Below are 21,794 nucleotides of genomic sequence, written 5' to 3' on the forward strand. Positions count from 1 at the left end.
CAGTCATAAGGTCACTACCATTTCTTCCTGGACTCCACACTGTTACTCTGCCTCAGGTGCTTCTGGAGAGATGTTGGGAGAGGAGGTGATGGGAGAGTGTCCTGGAGGGAAAGGTGGCTGTCACATGAGAGAGAACCTGATCTCCAAGTTGCATTAACCCAAAGATGACCCTCATCTCCACCAAATTAGAACTGGGGCAGTAGCGTCCTTGACGTAGGATTCCCCTGGGGCAATCTTGTGTCATAGTCATGTGTAACAGAACCCAGTAATGAGACATGATATAAAGGCATCATGTTTAGTTTTTGTGTTTCTAATAAACAGAGTACTCTATAGTCCTATTAATGGATTAGTCCTTTACTCCATAGATTTAAGCCCTATTCATATTTCTCTATTGTTTTATAATATGGACGTCTGAGGCTGGGCTGCAAATTAATTGAACCCAAGGAGGGGTTGTTGGAACCTTCCATCTCTAGCCTACGGGTCAGAAGTACAGATGACAATCTGTTCTTGCCATTGACATCTGAAGTGAGGGAGGGGTTGCAGTCCCGTGGGGCTGAGCCTTAAGCTGTGAGATCTGATGCTATCTCTAGGTAGACAGTGTCAGGACTGAATAAATTGCTTGGTGGTGTGGGACAAAACCACATATCGGAATTGTTATCAGAATCACAAAACTTCATTTAGAATTTAAATAGCCAGAAGTAGAAGTTTGCATGTGAGAATCTCCAGTCCTCTAAAATTTGTTGGGTATGGAAAAGCGAAGGAGTAGCAGTACTAAGTCTTTAATATTTAAAATATTCTAATTATCAGGGTGCCTGGGTGGCTCAATAGGTTAAGGGTCTGACTCTTAACTTTAGCTCAGGTCATGATCTCATGGTTCATAAGATTGAGCCCTCCATGCTGACAGTATGGAGGCTGCTTAGGATTCTCTCTCTCTCCTTCTCTCTCTCTCTCTCTCCCTCTCTCTCTCTCTCTCCCTCTCTCTCTCCTTCTCTCTCTCTCTGTGTCTCTCCCCCGCACTTGCACATGCTCTCTCTCAAAATAAATAAAGAAATAAATAAGTAGACATTCTAATTATCATTATACATTTAGGTAATACATATGTTGCAAGGATAAAACATCAGAAATAAAAGCATATTTGTAGTTGATCTTTATGAGAGAAAGTATTTTTTACAATTAACCTCTTTGGTTCAAATTCCTATGGCCTAGGTATAAGATTTTTGGAAAGTTTGGTAAAATTCCATTTAGCCACATTAAAATTTTCCAAGTGTATGGAAGAGGTAAATAAGCTGAGTAGTAGGAGAAACCTTACTTCCTATAGCCTTTGATTATTTTCCTAATGTTTTCATTTTACAAAAGTGAAATAAAAGAACCGTTTGTGCAGAGTACCAAAGCAAGAACTTAAAGCTAGGTAACATTGATGGGCTGATTAGAGAACAAGGCGGAAAGGTAATTGTTATTTTAATATCATGGATAAATGGCTGGATGGCTGAACAGATGAGATGGATGGGCAGACAGGTTGATGGATGTTATTGGAAGGGTGTTATTGGAAGTCACACATAACCATTCGGGAAAAAATACAAATGCAAGTAAGTGAAAATGATGTTATTATGAAGGAGGCTTAAACTGGCTCCTAGTTTGTAAAGCTCCCTACTTCCTATTGTTTCTTTTTCTTTTTTCTTTTTCTTTTTCTTTTTTTTTTTACAGATAGTTTATTGTCACGTTGGTTTCCATATAACACCCAGTGCTCATCCCCACAAGTGCCCCTCTCCGTGCCCACCCCCTCCCCCACATCCATCAGTCCTCAGTTTTTGTCAGCATTCAAGAGTCTCTCATGGTTTGCCTCTCCCCCTTTCCCCCACTCTTTCCCCCCTCCTTCTCCCCCATTGTCCTCCGTTAAGTTCCTCCTAATCCTCCTATACGTGCAAACATATGATATTCCTATTGTTAATGAAGAAAAAGAAAAAGGACTCACAGCATACTTTACCACTGCTTATGGTCTCTTATTGTGTCCCAAATAGTCACATGAGATTCAAGGACCATGCACACACTTGCAGCATAAGAGAAACGAGAGCATTGCCATCAGAAAGCTGGCGGATCATAGTAAAAAGGAAAAAAGTTGTGCTGACTCCCATAAAGTCTATATTTTACCGTTTGTGAGTAGTTATTTAAAACGCAAATTTCCTAGTGATGCTGATCAAAGAAAAATTAAGAATTAAGTGTTTGAAATCAAATTCTTAATTATTAATGGCCATTTCCTATTTTCCACCTTAGCGTTAAATGAATTCCCTAACAGGAATAATGAAGTTCACAAGTGTTGAGAACAAGTATTATAACAGATACAGTTTTATTCATAATTTTATAGTCCAGAGCTATAATCCCTTGTTCACAATTTGGAGATCCAGACACCTTTGAAACCAAACATTTTTTTTCATTAGGTTTGTGGCAAACTCAACTTACATGAGACTATTTATTTATAGTCTTTATTTATCCCCCTTAGTATGAATGTTCATATATTTACTACAGAAATATTAACATGTTTGATTACTCCATGCTATATCTGACCCATCTGGTAGTGTTATATACCATATTTCTGTCTGAAATTAGAAGGGTTCTGAATTATGTAATCCATCTAGCCCAAGGGGGTTGGGGTAAAGGATTACAAAATGAACAGATATCTGGCTGACTGAACGCTGTACTCACTGACCCTAATTCTACTCTTTCTAGAACCACAAAAATTAATCCAATCCCTTGTCTATGTAATTGTCTTCAAATAGTAAAGGTTGCTATGAAGATGCAGACACAATTGATAGTCCTGGTTCTTTTAATTGTTCTAGAATATCTGTGGACTTTTCTGATCCATTCATCCATCCATCCTTCCATCCATCCATGCATTCATATAGCTTCCCATCCAGCCTGGGCCACATCATCTCTTATTCCAGCTGTGCCCTTACTGGCACCGTGATTTGTACAACTGATGACACTTCTTAATATTCCCAGTATTAGCAAGGCCATGCCCTTCACTGTTTTTTGCTCTAGGAGAAATTTCCTAGTTGGACTATTTAAAAATCACTATTTTCCAACCTAAGGTAGAGTCTCTAAGGGATGGAGATTCTGAGATAAATCCTAGGGAACATGAAGGGGATGAGAAGTCAGGAATGCTTTTATCCAACTTAAAAAAAAAAACAAAACTATTTATTTTGAGAAAGAGTGAAAGCACAGGTGGAGGAGGGGCAAGGAGAGAGGGAGAGGTAGAATCCCAAGCAGGCTCTGCACTGTCAGCTTAGAGCCCAAGTGAGGCTCGAACTCACAAACCATGAGATTATGACCTGAACTGAAATCAAGAGTCAACCACTCAACCAAATGAGCCACCCAGGGGCCCCTCAACTTTTCATTTTCCTTTATAATTGTTCCTTGTGGTGCCACCTTCTACCTTCTCCCATCTCTGAACACCGGTTCTGCATTCTTCACTGTGAACTTAGGACTTGTCCACATGCTTTACTGAGGTCATTTGACAAGTATTTGTTAAGTAGCTACTATTATGCCAGGCACTGGAGTTGTAAACAAAACCAAATCCTGGCCTTCTGAAGCTAAATTAATACACAGCAGGACTGATAACAGGCTCAGACAAAAAATAAAGTAGGGCAAAGCAAAGAGCGAGTTGTCGGAGGTGGATGACTATAAGTAGGGACTTGAGGAAAGTGAGGGAAACCTGGAGAAAGAACATTCCAGTCAGGAGGAGCGGCAAGTACAAAGGCTCAGGAATGAGCGTGTTTGGGGAGGAGGCCAAAGTGCTGGAACAGAGTAAGCAAAGAGCGAGAGGTAGGAAGTGGGTGCAGAGAGAGAGTGCCTCACAAGCAGAGTGAAGAAGGGGCTTCCAAGGAGAGCTTACAAGAGGAACCATGTAAAATGATGCTTGTGTTCACATGAGGAAGGTAAGAACCAAGAAGTGACCTTGGAATTGGAACTCAAAGGAATCGGTAGCATCCACAAGAACAGTCCCTCCCAGTAGCTGGGATGGGAGCAGAAAGAGTGGAAACAGGGTCCTCAGGAGTCTGTGCATAGAAAGAGTCAGAGAGAAAAGAAGGTCCAGCTGGAGAGGAAGGTGAATTACAGTTTTTTGTTTTGTTGATGATGATGATGATGGGATAAACAGCATATTTTTAGCCAGATAGGGATAATCCAGGAGAGGAAATATCATGACCCTTGTTCTCCTTTATTATGTATGTTTCCTTGATCCCATGTCTGCCTTGTATCTCCCACATCTTCCCTTTAATGAAGCTGAGCTTCCTCTTGCATAATCCTAAAGCATCATGATATAAATAGCTTTGTTGTACTCATTTTTATGAGTTTTACAGGCAGGAAATGTGATAAACTCTCTATAAACTAATTTCCATGTCTAATAGCCCGTGAATTCCTCCCTGCAACCAAAAAAAAGTTACTCATACATGTCATCTTTTGCTAGAGGAATGTCAAAACAAAAGCCATAGTGTACGTACAACAGCTTAAGTTTACCTCTCATTAGCTCTAATCAAAAATGTTTCTGAACCACACATGCAAGAAAAAAAAATCGCCGACATTAAGAAAGTATCTTAGCCTGTGGAAACAGTAAACCGATGTTCACATGAAAAATGTCAAATGTAGTAAACAACATTTTCTCCTGTAAGAAAAGATTAATTTTGCTGTCACATGTGATTTTAATATAGCTTTGCCATCATGCATGACAAGTTTTATTTGCTAGTGTAAATTTGTAGAACAAGAGATTGTCACTCGACCATTCCATTGAAGAAATCTAAAAATCTTCAATATGAACAGAAAGAAGATGGTCATCCTTTTTTAAATTTTTTTTTTTATTTATTTCTGAGAGAGAAAGAGGCAGCGTGAGCAGGGGAGAGGCAGAGAGAGAGACACACACACAGAATCTGAAGCAGGCTCCAGGCTCTGACCTAGCTGTCAGCACAGAGCCTGGCACAGGGCTCGAACCCATGAACCACAAGATCGTGACCTGAGCTGAAGTCAGACGCTTAACCGACTGAGCCACCCAGGTGCCCCAGAAGATGGTCATTCTTATGGGACTTAGATAAAGGACACATCAGCTGAGCTACTTTGGTAAATTCCATGTAAATTGACATCGAATAAAGAATTGTTTCTAATACGGGGGCACCTGCGTGGCTCACTTGGTTGAGCGTCCGACTTCGGCTCAGGTCATGATCTTATAGCTTGTGGGTTCGAGCCCTGCATTGGGCTCTGTGCTGACAGCTCAGAGCCTGGAGCCTGCTTCGGATTCTGTGTCCCTTTCTCGCTCTGCCCCTCACCCACTAATGCTCTGTTTCTCTCTCTTAAGAATAAATAAAACATTAAAAATTTTAAAAAAGAATTGTTTCTATTACAGAAATGGCCTCTCTGCATGATCCATGAGAAAAACAAACCTTTTTTTTCTAGTTCAGAGATTTTAAATTAGTGATGTAAAATATGTGATCAGGAGTTTTAAAATCCTGTATTTTAAAAAGCTCTAAATAGTAACTTTCACATTTCTCACCTTTTTCTGATACCATGTTAAATTCCTTCTGGAATAACATGAAAAATGGATACTCTTGGTTTGACAGATTTTAGCTGAGTCAGCAATATGAACCTTGCTGTTGATGCCGTGTAGTAACTGTAATCTCCTTTTTCAGCAGCACAGAATGTTAGCATTTCTGGTGCTTACCCAAGACGCCAGCCACCTATTCGTATTCAGTTCAGACCATTGCAATGGGCTACAGTTAAGGAAATAGGCTGGCTGTCCTGGATTTTGCAGACTTGTATCTCTGTATCAGAGGAGAGTACCAGGGCTTGAAGCATGTGCTGACTTCCCGATCTTCAGAAATGCCTTCACTGAGTTACAGTTTAAAATTTAATCTCCACGTATATTGAGGATTTGTGTTTTTTAAAAAGCATTGGAAAAGTTTCTCTTTCTTCTGTATTTTTAGATTCGTACTGCTTACAATTCACATGTCTTATTCAGAAAACCACATCAAAAATTTCTCTAAGAAATTAGAATCAAGAAAATGTGGTAGTAGTCTTGCGTTATCCAGACCATCTTAACGTGCTTTTCTTTTTCAAAAATGAACACTATAGCCCATTGTGTTTCCATTAATACTTTTCCTTGAATAAAGTTCAAAACTTGTCCAATTATCGTACTTCTCCCCAGTATCTGGTAAAACACATGTGTCCGTTTTTCTAGTTTCTCTTCTCAAAAATTATTTTAAACTGCCACATTTTATATGTGCAGAGTTTTAAAAAATTCAGTCTAAAGGATAAAATACTTCTAAATAAATAAAAATTAGAGAATACAAGCTAATATAGTGAATGGAAATATACAATATATGATAGGTATATAAGTGGAAATAAATAGAAAGAGGAAGGTATGAATGGGTGTATATTTCTTCTTCCCCATGTGTCTGTGTAGTGAAAGGCAATGTAGTCAGTCACTACAACTAGAACTACGGAGGTGGATTTTCGTGGTTGTCTGGATTCGAAACACAGATCTGCCCCAAACTGGTGTACGACCCTGAGCAAATAATTTGACCGTGTTAAGTTTCAGTTTCCTCACTGCAGAAGTTGGTTAACTATGGTGTCTACCATGGGATTATATTACAAGATTTAAAGGAGATGATATCTCCTTAGCCCAGTGCCTGGCCCGTAACAAGTCCTCGGTAAGTGTAGGATGCTGTAGTGATGAGCCAGGTGCTGTGCTGGGCATGGGTGTGGAGAGGAAAGACATTCTGTTGTCTCTGCCTTCCAGGAGCTTATAGCAGAGTGTCCTTTAAGATGCTCGTTCTGTGGAAGCTCTCTAAAGGGAAAAAGATACTGACCTTGGGAAAAAACATGAAGATCATCTATCCCAGTTTACTTCCCATTATAGGAATATCATTTTTACAGGGCTAGTAAGTAGACACTGAGCTCATGATTTTGTACTCTTTCTTGGGAGAACGATATGGAAAGAGTACAGACTCTGAAGTTGACCAGATCATTTATTCCATTATTATATGACCTCAAGAACCTCTCTGAGACCCAGGCTCCTCCTTTCTAGAATAGCACGATGACATCTCTCAGGCTTGGTTGCCAGATGGTTGGATGAAGGTACACGTGAAGCACTCGCTGTGTCTGAAACACTACTGGCTTCTTGTTCACTTTCTTCGAATAAAAAAGCATCTCAGTTATTTTTTGGCATCTGTGATTGCTAGGACAATTTTCTCCTTTCTCAGATTAAAGCTGTGTCTGTATAAATTTTACCAGTAAACTGTGCTTGCCCATCATGAACTCATCTAAGTCCCCTCTCACCTATCATTGTGCTTTTCTGTCTGCAGACATCCTAGTAGAGATTCTTTAAATGCTTTGTTCAAAACAAGATGTATTACATCTATGTCATTTATCTTTTCCACGAACCTAGGAGCTAATAAGAGTGAGACTAATTTGACATGATTTCATGTTAAATCCTGCAGGCTTCTAATGATTCATAGAGTTGTATATAAATTTAGTTTTTCTATAAGATGGAAGAAAGTGAATATGATACACTAAATTCTTTCATAAATTTTATGTATACCCATTCAACTAAGTTGTTATTTATGGATGGAATTATAGTAGTAAATCAGTACTTCCAAAGGCTAAGTCAAATAGAACCCTGCATAGTTTTCTCAAAATGTGATTTGGACACCCAGACTCATTGCTTAAGAGTTCACTGGAGGAAGAAGGCAAAAAAAAAAAAAAAAAAAAAAAAAGATTTAAATCAAAGTCCCGGTTATTTGTCAAAAATTATCCCTGTGAGGTTTTTTTTAGCTTACCCTTATTTTCTCTGTTCATCATCATTTATTGAGTTACTTTTTAAATGTCTAGTGAATTCTCACCTGTGTGAGCTTTATTATTATTCCTGGGAATGTGAAAATGAATGTACATGATCCCCGATCTCAAGGAACTTCGTATTCAACAAGGCAAAAGACAGATACATGAATGTAGCGGTAAGTCTTTAAAATAGGACTTCCTAGAGGGTCAGATAAATACTTTCTATAGGAAGCTATTTTTGAGCTTAACTTGAAGGACCCTTAGAAGAAAAAGAAAGAGAATGGGTAGTCCCAGAGAAACAGATCTAGCGAAGACCTCCCACAGGGGTGCTTAGTGGTAATGCATGGTTGGAGCCCACGGGACATTGTAGAGACTAAGGAGAAATTAGGTTTGTTGTAAACGGCCTTGAATACCTCACTAGGAAACTTAGACAATGTTTTCTTGGCAAATGAATAAGGGGTTCAGATGCGATTCCCACAAATTTGGGACATTTGTGAAGGATGGATGAGAACAGTGTGGAAGCCATTCTGTAGGGTGTGGCAGTGACCCAGGTGGCATAAGGAGAAGACTTGAAAACAATCAGGGACAGTGGGATTTAGGTTGGGACAGATTTAAAAAACCTTACTAAGGAATCATTAATACCTGAACTCATTACCATTTACATATGCATGGAGGGTTGGTGAGGAGGGAGAGAAAGGATTCAGAGGATGAACAGTTACGGATAGTTATGTTCTGTTTTAATTTACTTTTAATTCAATTAATAAAACATTAACTTTTCAATGTTTATTTGTTGGGGAAGAGGGGTAGAGAGAAAATCTCAACCAGGCTCTGCACTGTCAGTGCAAGAGCCCTGTGCAGGGTTTGAACTCACGGACTGTGAGATCATGACCTGAGCTGAAATCCAGAGTCGGACACTAAACTGATCTGCTAGCCAGCCAGGTGCCCTGGATGGTTATGCCCTTAACCAAGGTCTGGGTGGGAGAGGAGAAAAGAATGTCCATGGGGATCTGGAGCTCAGGGGAAAGATCAGAACTAGAGGTGTGGATCTGAGAGTCTTCAGCATAGTTGGAATTATTCAGTAGGGATTGCCTATAGATACCACAGGGTCAAGATTAGCCTGTGGATGGGGGTGGGGGAGGAGGTTTAATAAATATCAGTAGAAGAGATTGAGGAAGCATGGCCAGAAGAATAGTTGGAAAGCTGAGGACCAAAGGGTAAGAGAATTTTAAAATTAGGGACTAGTTAACCACTTCAGAGTGATTACTGTGATTGAGGAGGGTAGGGTCTAGAAAGTGCTGGTGGGTTTGCCAGTTAGGAAAGTTTGACCACTTTTACTCTACAGAGAGGCTGATGTGAATGATGATCTGTGTGTGGGGTGGCGGAGGGGGTGTTTGCTTTGAAACCAGAGCACAGTGGTGTATATCCATAGCCATCTTTTCTCAGCTGAAGCCATTCCGAAACTATAGGAAGTTTTCTTCTGAAGTAGCCCGTCCACGGGTAATGTTCTACATTTATAGCATCTTAGTCACCAAAGAGATTCAGCTTCTGGGAATCAATCTGATTGGTTGAAAGTGTTTTCTTACAAATAAATGATCCATCCTTTTTACCCATGGACATGCTGCAAAAAGTTTCAGGAAACACTGATGTACATTATCGCTGCTTATTGGTTTTGTGTTTGATATATAGTTGAAGTCTTTAGAACATAAACACAGAACATCTGTCATGAAAGCCTAGATTTAGACTATGAATATTTCTCCAAATTCAGTTACTGTCATGGATAGATCAGGTGGCCGGCGTGCAGCATGTATTACTGTGAAGCAAGTGTGGGACCGCATGGGAGCCCTACATGGGGGGGGCCAGGTCCTCGGTACTGACTGTGCAAGTGCTTCTTCAGCTTCTGCTGAGCCATGCTCCTGTAGCATCAGAGAAATGGAAAGGTGTTCTCAAAGCCTGGCTTCCCTGGGTCAAGGGCAATTTTGTGTTCATTCTAATTGTTCTCCATAACCATCTTAGGTGCAAATGCAGTGTTCCCTCTGAAAGGCTGGATACTGTCAGTGATGAAATTCAGAAATTCACATGTGCTTGAGAAAACTGAAGTCCTTGTATTTGAGGGCAAGAAGTGACATTTTTGGTTGATTGGTCCCATTGTGTCACTGCAGGGTTTGTGATGTTCATGTGTGTGTGTGTGTGTGTGTGTGTGTGTGTGTGTGTGTGTTTGCAATCATTACACTTATAAAGCAGAGAAGCCAGAGCCAGGAGTAACCTCCCCCCAGATCACCTTTAAGTTCACGGGTGTCTAACACCTACTTCCGTCTTTACCTGGAGACAGGGACCCATAACGTTAAAGCTGGCGCTTCCAACCAGCCTTTGTCTAGAGTGTCTCACTGCCCATCTTCGCTGTGTATATGTGGATCTTTGTTTCCCCTTTCTCCTAGAAAATTGTAAATTTTGTAGGCAGGCACAATGGTGCTGTGTTTCGGCGAAGTACATCGTGAACTGGTCATAAGGATAATGATGTCTGCTCTTAGCTGCTGCTTCTCTGGATCAGGACCTCCAACATGTGACATCCCAGGGCTGGGCTGCCCTTAAACCTCTCACAGGCTGTAGACCCCAGTAAGGAATCAGGCTACTGACAGCAAGCCTCATTGGAGCCAGCAGGAAATGAATCCGTCTGCCACAGATACTTATTTAGACCAAATTATTAATGTTTAGTGGCAGGAAAGTGACTCCCTTTCTCCTTCCATTGAATGATGAGAGCATATCTGTTTTCTTGATAAGATTGTGGCCAGCCTGGCCTTTGCTCTGGAAGGTAGATAAAAATGATTCTGCCTGCAGGCTGCAGAGATGTCTGGTTTCTTTTCTCTGTTTCTTGCCGAGAGTATCTCCCTTATTCATCTCACAAACCGTCTTTAAACTTAATCACACGGAACTTTTTGTATATGTTTGCCTCACAATAAATGAGTCTGGGGCTGGGAAAGGGGGGGTTATGGGGAAGTACAGAGAAAACACATCTTTATTAGGAGAGAAATAAGAAGCCACTCTCTTTGTTTAGAAAAACCCTTGGGTTAAATGTGCCTAGTTATAATAAGGGAAAATTTGGGGAAGGTTTCCATTTGTTTTGAAAAATACCAAAATAAAAATAATAATTGGAATGCAAATTAGTTTCAGCAAATTCTGTGATAAAAAGTATTTTTCCCATTGTCATTCTCCTGGGCTCAAGCAGTCTGTGCTTCATAATTTCTGGATTCATAACCGCTTAAAACCAAATGAAGTTGTTACAGTTAGGATATTTCCATATAAGGAATTTAAAAATCCTATAGGTGTATTACAGTCTATTTTCTTTTCTTAGGTTACATTTATAGCTTTATTTTTTTAGAAAATAATTTTAATATAAAAAAATTTTAAGTAAATTTAAATTTAAGCTTTAATACTTGAAAGTGTGTGTTTTTTTTCCCTCTGGTCACTTTGCCCTGTATCACAAAAACAGTCTCATCTGAGAGAGAATCTCACAGTCCTATTCCTCACAAAATGTTTCCCTCCCAGAGCGCCTAGGTGGCTCAGTTGGTTAAGCGTCCGCTTTGGCTCAGGTCATGATCTCCTGGTTCGTGGGTTCGAGCCCCGCATCAGGCTCTGTGCTGACAGCTGGCTCAGAGCCTGGAGCCTGCTTCAGATTCTGTGTCTCCCTCTCTCTCTGACCCTCCGCTACTCGCACTGTCTCTCTCTGTCTCTCAAAAATAAATAAAAAACATTAAAAAAAAGTTTCCCTCCCTGCGCTGATGTAGGCCCACAAAATCTGTCATTACCAATGAATGGCATCACACACCTTTACCTTGATAAGCTTGAATTTCAGTTTTTATATTCATTCCAGAATTACTTTCCATCTCTGCAGATAACCTGCTGAGCAAGCCTGTTGGGCGATGCGACACGGCGAGGTGTGCAGTGTCTTAGAGTCTTAGACGTTTGGGGCGGAAAGCCCTGCCTGTCTGTAAGCCTGACTTCTGGGCTTACGTCACAGCTGGGGTCCCTGAAAGATGTGGGGGATGGGGAGGAGCCCGGTGGCAGCTAAAATGACTGCTTCCAGGCCTGGGAATTCTATTCGTTTAGCTAGAATTGAACTCAGTCTTACTGCTTTAATTTGAAGCCCGTTTAAATTAGCTTGGTTACCTGGTTTTCCCCTCTGGAGAAGATAGAAATCATTGAAGAAGATAGATTCTCTACTCGAGGCAGGCATGCTGGTGCCAGTGAGAGGTGGTCACTACCTGCTGTCTTACCGAGCATCGGAAGAGAAACTGTGGACAGAAAATAAATACAGCAAAGTACGAGTGTTAGGTCCATGCGGGGAGGAGCTGCCCCATGCATATGTATCTTCGGAAGCCTTGAGGGTGGCCCTGTATCTGCACGTTACAGCAGTGACGAAGTCAGGGATGAACATGGGCCATCAAGTCAAAGTTAAATTGTTCCTCCATTTATTTAAAAGTTTGATTTTTTTTTTTAAGAAAGGCTTTATTCAAAATTGGTTATACAACGTTGGCCCTTGAAAGGAATGAGTCTCCATCTTTTGAGAATCACATATTGATTCATGTCACTCTGTCTCATCATTGCCTGAATGAAACTTTGCTGATGGCAAAAATTATTTCGTTCAAATTGGTCACCGACTCTATTTGCCAAGCTGATTCCATGTATGTCATTTGGTTATTTCCTATAATTAAATTCACTATCGTATTATGATTACTTTTGGTCTTCCACTTAGGGACAAATATGTACTTTCGATACTTATTCAGCCTAGTTCTGTTTCTGAAATCCTATAGACAATAAAAGCTATTAACAGCGAAATTTTAACACAAACACCAAATTCTACAGCCATTATACACCACTCAGTATCCTTCTCTTCTGTCTAAGAGGTAATGCTACATTTCCTGTTTTCTAGTCTCTGCTTTCTGTGTTGTTTTTCCAAGATCACTAAAGGTGATGAGTGAAGACTTTTCATTATCGTATGATTTGTTTTTGCTCATATTTTCTTTCTGTAATCTAGATCGCAGATTAGAAACTGCAACTGTTAAATAAGCCTATCAAAGATGTCATCTGAAATTTTTTTACTTCCCTTTTTAGTTCTCTAATAGGGTGAAATCTTGATTAACAAAATGCCCTGGCAAGTCCCCTCTGTGTGAATGCAGCCAGATTCAAAAGAACATGTGTTCATGAATCATGCATTAGACCTTTGTCTGCACACCATCCGCAGCCCTCGCCCTAATCGTAGTTTAGACCCAAGTGCAGGCAACATTTGGAAGCCAAGGACTGTCTTCTTCAGCCCAGCCATGGTTTCCTCTCTCTCCTTTCTCTTTTTATAAATGAAGTATCATCCTTGTTTTCACTCCCCACCTCCTTTCCAAACGGGACGGAGTGGTCATTTTTATTTATGATTTGAAACGTTATCACCACCATGCTTTTTCGCTTAAAGCCTGTGATGTCTAGCTGTGAGATAAACATCTTTTTCCTACTCAGTTTAAGAAATTTTCGGCATGATTGAATGAGGGGTGAGGCAGGAGGGAAGGAGGGTGGAACGTGTACAAGTGGTTACTCAATAGGCTGAACTTGGACGAGCCAGCTGATGAGCCCGCCGTGCTCGCCCAGATGGAGAGCGAGCGGGAGACGCTCTCAGGGACAGCGGCCTCAGCCCTCTCCTTCCCGCCTTCTCCCTCGTTATGCTTCTGATTTCTGCCAACCCTGGCTGTGTCTCTCACCTCCAGGGACACATTCTTTTTCCTGCCTAAAGTGTGGAAAAAATGTCTTGTTGTCAGCGTTTTGTTGAAATAAAATTGGCACTTGGAAGAAGCCACATTTGCTGGGAAGCTTAGGAGGGGTGCAACTGCACAAAGTGCTGAAGTGAGCAAGTTCTTGGGGTGTGGGCTGGGACCCGGTGTGCACTGGGGGGAGAGAGGGCTGAGGAAGCACAGTGGTTAGGGGCTCAGTGTGGCTGCCCAGTCCAGGCTTCAGAGGAACACCTCTGCGCCAGGGCGCAGTTTCTCAGTGTCGCCCACAGGCCGAGTGCGCCGCATTCTGGGGTGCCGCTGAGATCCCCACCCGTCACCGGGCCCGGCCGAGTGAGGTGGGCCTAGAGAACTGCATTCTAACATCTGCTCCAGGCTTGTGCTCTTCAATCTGAAGAGCACCTACTTAAGGTTCTGGTGCGTAGTGGGTCCGCTCCCCACATCATGGATTTGGGCCTACGTAGGGTGCCTAGGGTGCTGTGACTGACCCACCTCAGCCACACACGTCGGAAACTGGAACATAAAGCAGACGCCAGTCCAATCACTGGCCTGTAGGGGTGTGGGGACCCTATGGTAGCACAGGGGACAAGTGTGTGTGTTCTCTATTCCTTTTCTCACTTGGCCTTTACACATACGATTGTTTCATCCTGTCCCGGTTCCCCTTCTGAGAAAAGTACGTGCAGTAAAGATTTCTCTTTGAAACAAGGCTCAGCTGTCAACCCGCTCCAGAAAGATTTCCACAACCCCTACCCCCTTCCCCGACATGGCCGACCTCTACAGCCCTAGGCGGTGGGTAGTGCGCAATGCACACGTGATTTACTTAGTTACGTGGGTAGCTCTCCAATTAGACAGTGAATATAAATGTCCTTATAAAATTGAGCCAAGCCTAGTGCCTGGCCTGGGGTTACTGCTCCCTAAAGGACTGTCATGTGGGGTGAGCTAGATCTTCTGAGGGTCCTAGACACACACATCGTAGTCTTCGTCATCTCTGCCGTAAGGAAGGGCTGAATTTGTTTTTGTGTAAAATTAAGTATGTTTGTATTAGATCCGTCTTCCTGTGATCCTTAGACAAATGCGTTTTACAAGCAAAATAAGGGCGCCTGGGTGGCTCAGTAAGTTAAGCCTCCAACTTTGGCTCAGATCATGATCTCACAGTCCCTGAGTTTGAGGTTCACGTCGGGCTCTGTGCTGACAGCTCGGAGCCTGGAGCCTGCTTCAGATTTTGTGTCTCACTCTGTTTGCCCCCACCCCCTCCCTCTCTCAAAAATCAATAAACATTTAAAAATGTTTAAAGCAAAATACATATGTTAGTGAGAAAATGAAAATGCTTTGGTGATCTAAATATTTGTGAAGTACATTTTTTTAATAAACGTCACGAAATAATTTAAAGAGCTCCAAGTAACTTTAAGAGGGGAATCTAATAGATTTTGGTTAAGTGCTTTAAAAAAAAGATTTTTAAATTCCCTGTCCAAATAGTTAAATTTACTGGTAGCTATTTCAAAGGAAGAGGGCCACTCTGCAATCCTTTGTTATAAAGAAAATGTTTTTGTCTTCAAGTGTTTAGAGGAAGGCAATTTATGGCTTGGGTAGAAAGTAATAAAAAGTAGTAACAACGGAGCATATTCTAAACTGTCATCATTTTCTGGAATTACTAATAATATCAACTCGGGCATTTTCTGTCCAAAAGGAATTACTTTCATTTGTCATGCTTTCGTGTAAATGCTCGTACCAATCTTATCGCTGCTAGGCTGGATTATTTGCCTTCTTCCACTGTTTCAAAACAGGTGTTCATTCAGTTATGTGACAGAGGGATTCTGCCATTAGATTGTTCACCACAGCGCTCAAGAAATATATTTATAATTCATTTCTTTCAGGAAATAAGCTTGAAGATCTGCATTAAAAAAAATCTTTCATTAAGATAAGTCCGGGCGCCTGGGTGCTCAGTTGGCTAAGCGTCCAACTTCGGCTCAGGTCATGATCTCATGGTTCGTGGGTTCGAGCCCCACGTCAGGCTCTGTGCTGACAGCTCAGAGCCTGGACCCTGCTTCAGATTCTGTGTCTCCTTCTCTCTCTGACCCTCCCCTGCTCATGCTGTCCCTCTCTCTCAGAAATAAATAAAACATTAAAAAAAAAAGATAACTCCCAGCCTTTTTAGTTTTTCCAGAAATGCTCCACTTTGAATCCCCATGGGTAATTATAAGAATAAAAAAATAAGTTAAAGTGATAGGTTATTTTCCTACCTATGGAATCCTTTATACTTGTTAGTATAATCCCAGTTTAAATTTTTCTTACTATTTGTTTAATTAAAACAATCACGTATACTTTTCATAGCATTTTACAATTTATAAAAAACTTTTTAAATAAATAAAACATTTTTTAAATAAAACATTTCTGATCTTTAGACAACTCTGTAATAATAATAACAATGCTATTAAATATTATTTAAGCCTTTTATTTATTTGTTTTTTTGACTATTTGAGGGAATACAAGAGTTGATGGTGTCAGGACATTACACAGCATCAAAGAGCAGATCCAGAACTTAATGGAGGACTTATCTCTGAGTAACATCCTCTCTTAACTATAGCTCTAGTGAATTCAGCGTTGTTTTCCTTGGACTGTGTTTTTAATAAGAACTCCTAGAAGCGTCAAAGTATTATTATTGCGCACTCTATTTTCTGTTTTCAAATAAATGGTTTGTTCTATTGCTCGATGAAATTTTCACTGCCAATGACTTTCAGATGCGGACATTGAATCTAAAATAATTTTAATTAGGCATATGAGTTTTTATATAATACTGTTGATTGATTGATTTTAATGCTTCAGATTTGTGGAAGGGTGCGAGTCCTACTTACGTCGTAAGTAAATATCGTGTGTATGTCCTAGAGCCAGTCTCAGTGCCCTTACCTGAACGTGAGAGATATTTCCTTAATTTCTTCTACAAAGGACTCCTTTGATATAGGATGAAATGTAGACATAAAAATGTTCACATGTTTTGTATATCATTCCATTCGACAGCCTTTGAATCCAGGGTGAGAACCCGTGAGTGAATTAGCCTCTAGATCAACGTTTTTGAATCAAATGTCAGATAATGTTCCTGTGTGTGCGGTACTTTCTCCAATGATTCAAATCCCTAATGAGTTGTTCCTTGCTCACCTGCCATAAGGTCTTTGTTTAAATATACGTGTCTTCTCTCCCCCAGAGTAAAAGAAGCTGAAGAGGTGTGTAGGCAGAAAAAGGGAAAATCACTTTATAAAATAAAACCACGACATGACTCTGGAATTGTAAGTATTTAACTCTTCCCTTTTTTAACTTGTGATGTTCTTTGGCTGTGAAACACCATTTTCACAATATATTCCAGCTTATGTAATAACACTTGAATTACTTTCCTCTTAAGTATGAATGGATAATATGCTCTGACTTGAAGAATCTCCTTTTTTTATGCCTTTAATCAGGCCCAAAAGGCGAAGAGAATCTCAGTATCTATATTCAAAGCTTAAGAGTTAAGGGAATGCGTATACCTGGATGTGTGTGTGTTGGTGAGATTTGGGGGGCAGTTTTTCACCTTCTCCATTACCCATGTGTCACCAGTACAGGGCTGTGTTTGAACCCAGAGTGGCTGTTATGATGGGAGTTAGCACCATTGGGATCTAAAAGATGATGGGAAATGCTGAGTACTAGTAGTGCCCTTTGCTCAGACCGGGGGCTCCGACCTGGCTTGTACCCATAAAGTGGCTCTACAGAGTTGACTGTCTAACAGCTGTCAGCCAGTAGCCTGAGTTTAACAAGCTTATTTAAGGTTCCTACTTACCCACTTCTTTCTTTAAAACACCAAGTTTATACCCTGGGAGGCAGGGCTTGTTAAAAATGATGAGTTTTCTGGGATGCCTGGGAGACTCAGTAGGTTAAGCATCTGACTTCAGCTCAGGTCATGATCTCTCGGTTCATGAGTTCGAGCCCCACATTGGGCTCTCTGCTGTCAGCACGGAGCCAGCTTCAGATCCTCAGTCTCCCTCTCTCTGCCCCTCCTCTGCTTACACATTAAAAAAAAAACCACACACACACACGTTTTCCCTTGTGGCACTCAGTATTTTTAAAAATGTTTTGAGGTTTGTTTTTTTTTTAATATTTTTATTTATTTCTAGGAGAGAGAGAGAGAGACAGCGTGAGCAGAGGAGGTTCAGAGAGAGAGGGAGATACAGACTCTGAAATAGGCTCCAGGCTCTGAGCTGGCAGTCAGCACAGAGCCCGACGCGGGGCTGGAACCCACGAACCGCGAGATCATGACCTAAGCGAAAAGTCGGACGCTTAACCGACTAAGCCACCCAGGCGCCCCAAAAATGTTTTGAGGTTTTATTACTTGGTACCACAAGAGTAAGGAAGTGATGCTGTTTGGGGTTTTATAAATTAAAAAAAAATTTTTTTTATTTCTGAGAGAGAGAGAGAGACAGCGTGAGCAGAGGAGGTTCAGAGAGAGAGGGAGATACAGACTCTGAAATAGGCTCCAGGCTCTGAGCTGGCAGTCAGCACAGAGCCCGACGCGGGGCCCGAACCCACGAACCATGAGATCATGACCTGAGCCGAAGTCAGACGCTTAACCGCCTGAACCACCCAGGTGCCCTGAGTGATGCTGTTTTAAATGAAAAGTTGGTTTAGGCCTTAAAATAGGAACATTTTGAATTGGATAGTCTCATGTAGTCTAAATGGTCAGATGAGCATCCTGACTTTGGCTCAAGTCATGATCTCGGGGTTCATGAGTTCAAGCCCTGTGTTGAGCTCTGCTGTCAGTGGGGAGCCCTCTTTGGATCTTCTGTCCCTCTCTCTCTGCCTCCCTCCCTCACGCACTCTGTCTCTCTCTCTTAAAAATAAATGACTTTTAAAAAATGGAAAAGATATCAAAATAACCCAAATTGGAATATGATTAAACCCTGCTTAGAAAAAGTTAGGAATTACATCCCCATTTAAAATGTATTTTCCCTTTAGTTTCTCTATATCAAAATTAATCTTATCTAATGACAATTACCTTATAGTTGAAGTTATTTTCTGCTTTTTTGATCTGAGTACAACCTTAAAGGTGCTCTGAATTAGAAGGAATAGTTATTAATCAACCTAATCATGCTCTCATAAGGATAATAGAGAATAAACTGTCAGTTCAATCTTTATATATTTGTGCCTAGGATGGAGAAGAAGAAAGGGGAGTTGGCACTTTTTCTCACTGGTGAGAAGCTAAGTTTTTAACGCTTTTTTTTTCCCCTCAAAAATATTCGGTGATTTGGCTGGGGAAAATTCTTACAGATAAAACAGATTTTACTTATATCTTCCTCCTCTAGGGGCTGGTGAATCTTCAGTCTCTTCCTAGAGAATTTAATCCAAATGAAAAGATCTTGTTTGGGCTATTCTGTACTTCGTGCATTTTTTAAAGTTCTTATTTCTAACTATATACCTTTTCTCTGGTGCATTTATTTTCAGAAAGCAAAGATAAGCATGAAAACCTGAAGAATGAAAAGCAGAATGGACACCAGTCCCCACAACCACTTCCACAACATTCAGCTGACCTGAGGGTGGGAAGGAAACTCTACCATTTTGTTCATTTTTCCTCTTGACCTCTAGCATAATCCTTGTGTTTTCTGGACAGTTCACCAATTGTTGAATTTTACTGTACATTCATCAAAATGCAAAAGTGGTAGACCAGTGGAGAATTTGACACCTTTTCTTTTTGTAAAGTTTATGGTATAATATTGATAGACCAAAACAGCATGTATAAGAGGCAATATTTGCATTAATGCTGAACATGCTAAATGTTAACTTACAGTTTACTTTTTGTGAGAACATTCCTTACCCCAGCAAAACACTTTTCCTTTCTACTGACAACCAGTGCCCTGTGCCACTGCATTTAGATTTATGGCTAAAATGTTATTTCTAGTGAATTGTTTGTATCAGTTTCATGTCTACATATAAATTTTCTATTTTAAAACTTAAGTACCATTTATATATCATAATCAAGGCTTCCCCAACTCTTGGGTTGCTCTCCATAACTATATATTTGTGAAAGAAGATTATCATTTTTTTACTCAAGTCAGATAATGGATAGAAAAAAATATAACAAAAGGAAAGCCCTTTCCTAGAAATCATTTAATATAGGCAGAAATCAGGGTTTTAAGTTTAATGAGGGCTTTTATCAGCCCATGTTCTTTGAGACCCTACATAAAGCTCATCGTCAGCTCAAGTAAATTCAGGTGTGCCTCTCTATAACGTTACCATTGGCCTTCACAAAGAAAATATGACTCAGTATTTTGAAGGAATTTAAATAAATGATGTTCATAAAATTGCCAAACATGATTAATTGTTGGCAACAAAAAGTAAGTTTTCAGATGAATTGGCGTCTGTTAATTAACGTACCTGCCTGAGTATTTTTACATGATTGGAATCATCTCTATGTGTTATAGCAGGTGATTTAAAGCTGTAAAATGAGTATGTAATGATTTGTTACCTGAAGGAGCCTAGGAAAAGGATTTTATTTTATTTCACTTTAAGGGGGAGGAAGAGCAAATCTCCCACTCTTTGTGAGAGTATTTTAAAGTCAGCTCAAGATGCATTGTGATGGCTTGGTCTAACATTAATAGGTGGATTTTTTTTTTCTAATTCTTTCAGTGATATTTGTTGGGGCTTATGGATGTTGATAAAGGGGAGAATTTCTTGCTCTCAGAAATCAATTATGGAAAGACTTAAAAAAGAAAATGTTCTGAATCATAACTATGTTTGCATTTATGTAAAGTATGGTCTTTGACCTTTTAGTTTATAGTTTAAGTGCAAAGAAACAGTAGTGGGTTTGGTTTGTTGTTTTCTAGTCTTCCTGTCTCCTTCAGTCCCTCCAATGTGGATATTGCCATTCTTCACTGAAATAATAGGGCATTTAACCAAGATCGCTATGTGCAATACTGTATTTAGTGTTTCTATTTCAATTTTTCTAGGATGTTAATTTATATGAAAATAAAATGAATAATAAAAGAGTTCTGTGCCTATTGTGTGTATATTACCTAAGGATGCTTCCGAAATGCAGCCATCATATTTAACACCGGGGGAAAATAAGTTATACCGTTTGAAGAATTTTTAAGAGATTTTGTTTCAGGTTTAACAGCTGTTATAAAAAAAATTGAATGCTTCGCATGCAGTCTTAAGGAAGAAGTATTTTCCACTTACGAATCGAAAGATATTTGAGAAATCCTTTTTTCTAAAAGTTAGAAGTTAGATGCAAAAATTCACTTGATCCCGATTAAGTGGTGAAGGACTATTAGATCATCATAAGGCAAAGGGGAAAATTATGGTGCAGATGTGATGGATATAGATGAGGAAATGGAAGGAATGAAAACTAAGCACTCTGCTAATAAAAAGGCATGAAAAGAGTTTCTTTTTCTTCATAAGTAAGCTTTGCATTTAGGTTGGTAAGTTTTTAATCTAAACTCTTTTATCACCTGTACACTGGCTTATCATCTACTTTGCGGCAAGGCATGGTGCTAATAACAGAACATCTCAAAGATCAAGGGACAATTTTATGAACATCATTTATTTAAATTCGTCAGTCAAGTTGGGAGGAAATAAAATAAAGCAGCAGTTGCAGTTCACTGGAATGTCCAATTCAGAGAGCACAAAAAGCTGGGGTGCATGGCTCAACTGGTAGATCAGGTGACCCTTGATCTCAGGGTTGTGAGTTCAAGCCCCACATTGGTAGTCGAGTCTGCTTTTTAAAAACCGAGAGCACAAAGAAGCAAAATCTCGAGGGATGAGTGGGTGCAAGTGAAAGGGGAGAAGAGAAATCCACAAAGGGAAAGACAGTGCTCAAGGACATACGGAAACTATCATTTCTTTTGGTTTGGGGTCAAGAGAATCTTAAAGTCATCTATGCCCTTGTAACTCACAGTAAGGCAGTGGGCCAGCAGCATTAACATCACCTAAGAGCTTGTTTGAAATGCGGTCTTAAAAGGTTTCCAAGTGGTCGGTGAAGAGGGGATGATGACGACGATGCACTTCTAAGAGAGGTAGCTAGCTGAGAAGAAGGAAAAAAAAAGCATAGAAAACGGATGCAAGATAGTCTGCCACACCTGTGGGAGAATAAGAAATGGGGTATAAGGGAGGGTAAGTGATCAAGACATAACACATAGGATCAGGGGTCAGATCGTTTAACACAAAGATTTTTTATTAAACAGCCTTTAA

The 21,794-nt window shown here is 40.2% G+C and overlaps 1 protein-coding gene across 1 annotated transcript in view; it reads left to right on the plus strand.

The window, feature by feature from the left end:
* Positions 1 to 20,579, plus strand: part of FMN2 (formin 2) — a 433,801-nt gene extending 413,222 nt beyond the window's left edge. The window contains exons 23-24 of the mRNA XM_077761768.1: positions 16,786 to 16,867; positions 19,053 to 20,579. Of these exons, the coding sequence (XP_077617894.1) occupies positions 16,786 to 16,867; positions 19,053 to 19,079 (109 nt within the window). The 3' untranslated portion in view covers positions 19,080 to 20,579. The remainder of the gene's footprint in view (positions 1 to 16,785; positions 16,868 to 19,052) is intronic.
* The last annotated feature ends 1,215 nt before the right edge of the window (positions 20,580 to 21,794 follow it).

Source organism: Crocuta crocuta, unplaced genomic scaffold (assembly GCF_008692635.1).
Source record: "Crocuta crocuta isolate KB4526 unplaced genomic scaffold, BGI_CrCroc_1.0 scaffold243, whole genome shotgun sequence".
Classification (NCBI taxonomy): Eukaryota; Metazoa; Chordata; class Mammalia; order Carnivora; family Hyaenidae; genus Crocuta; species Crocuta crocuta.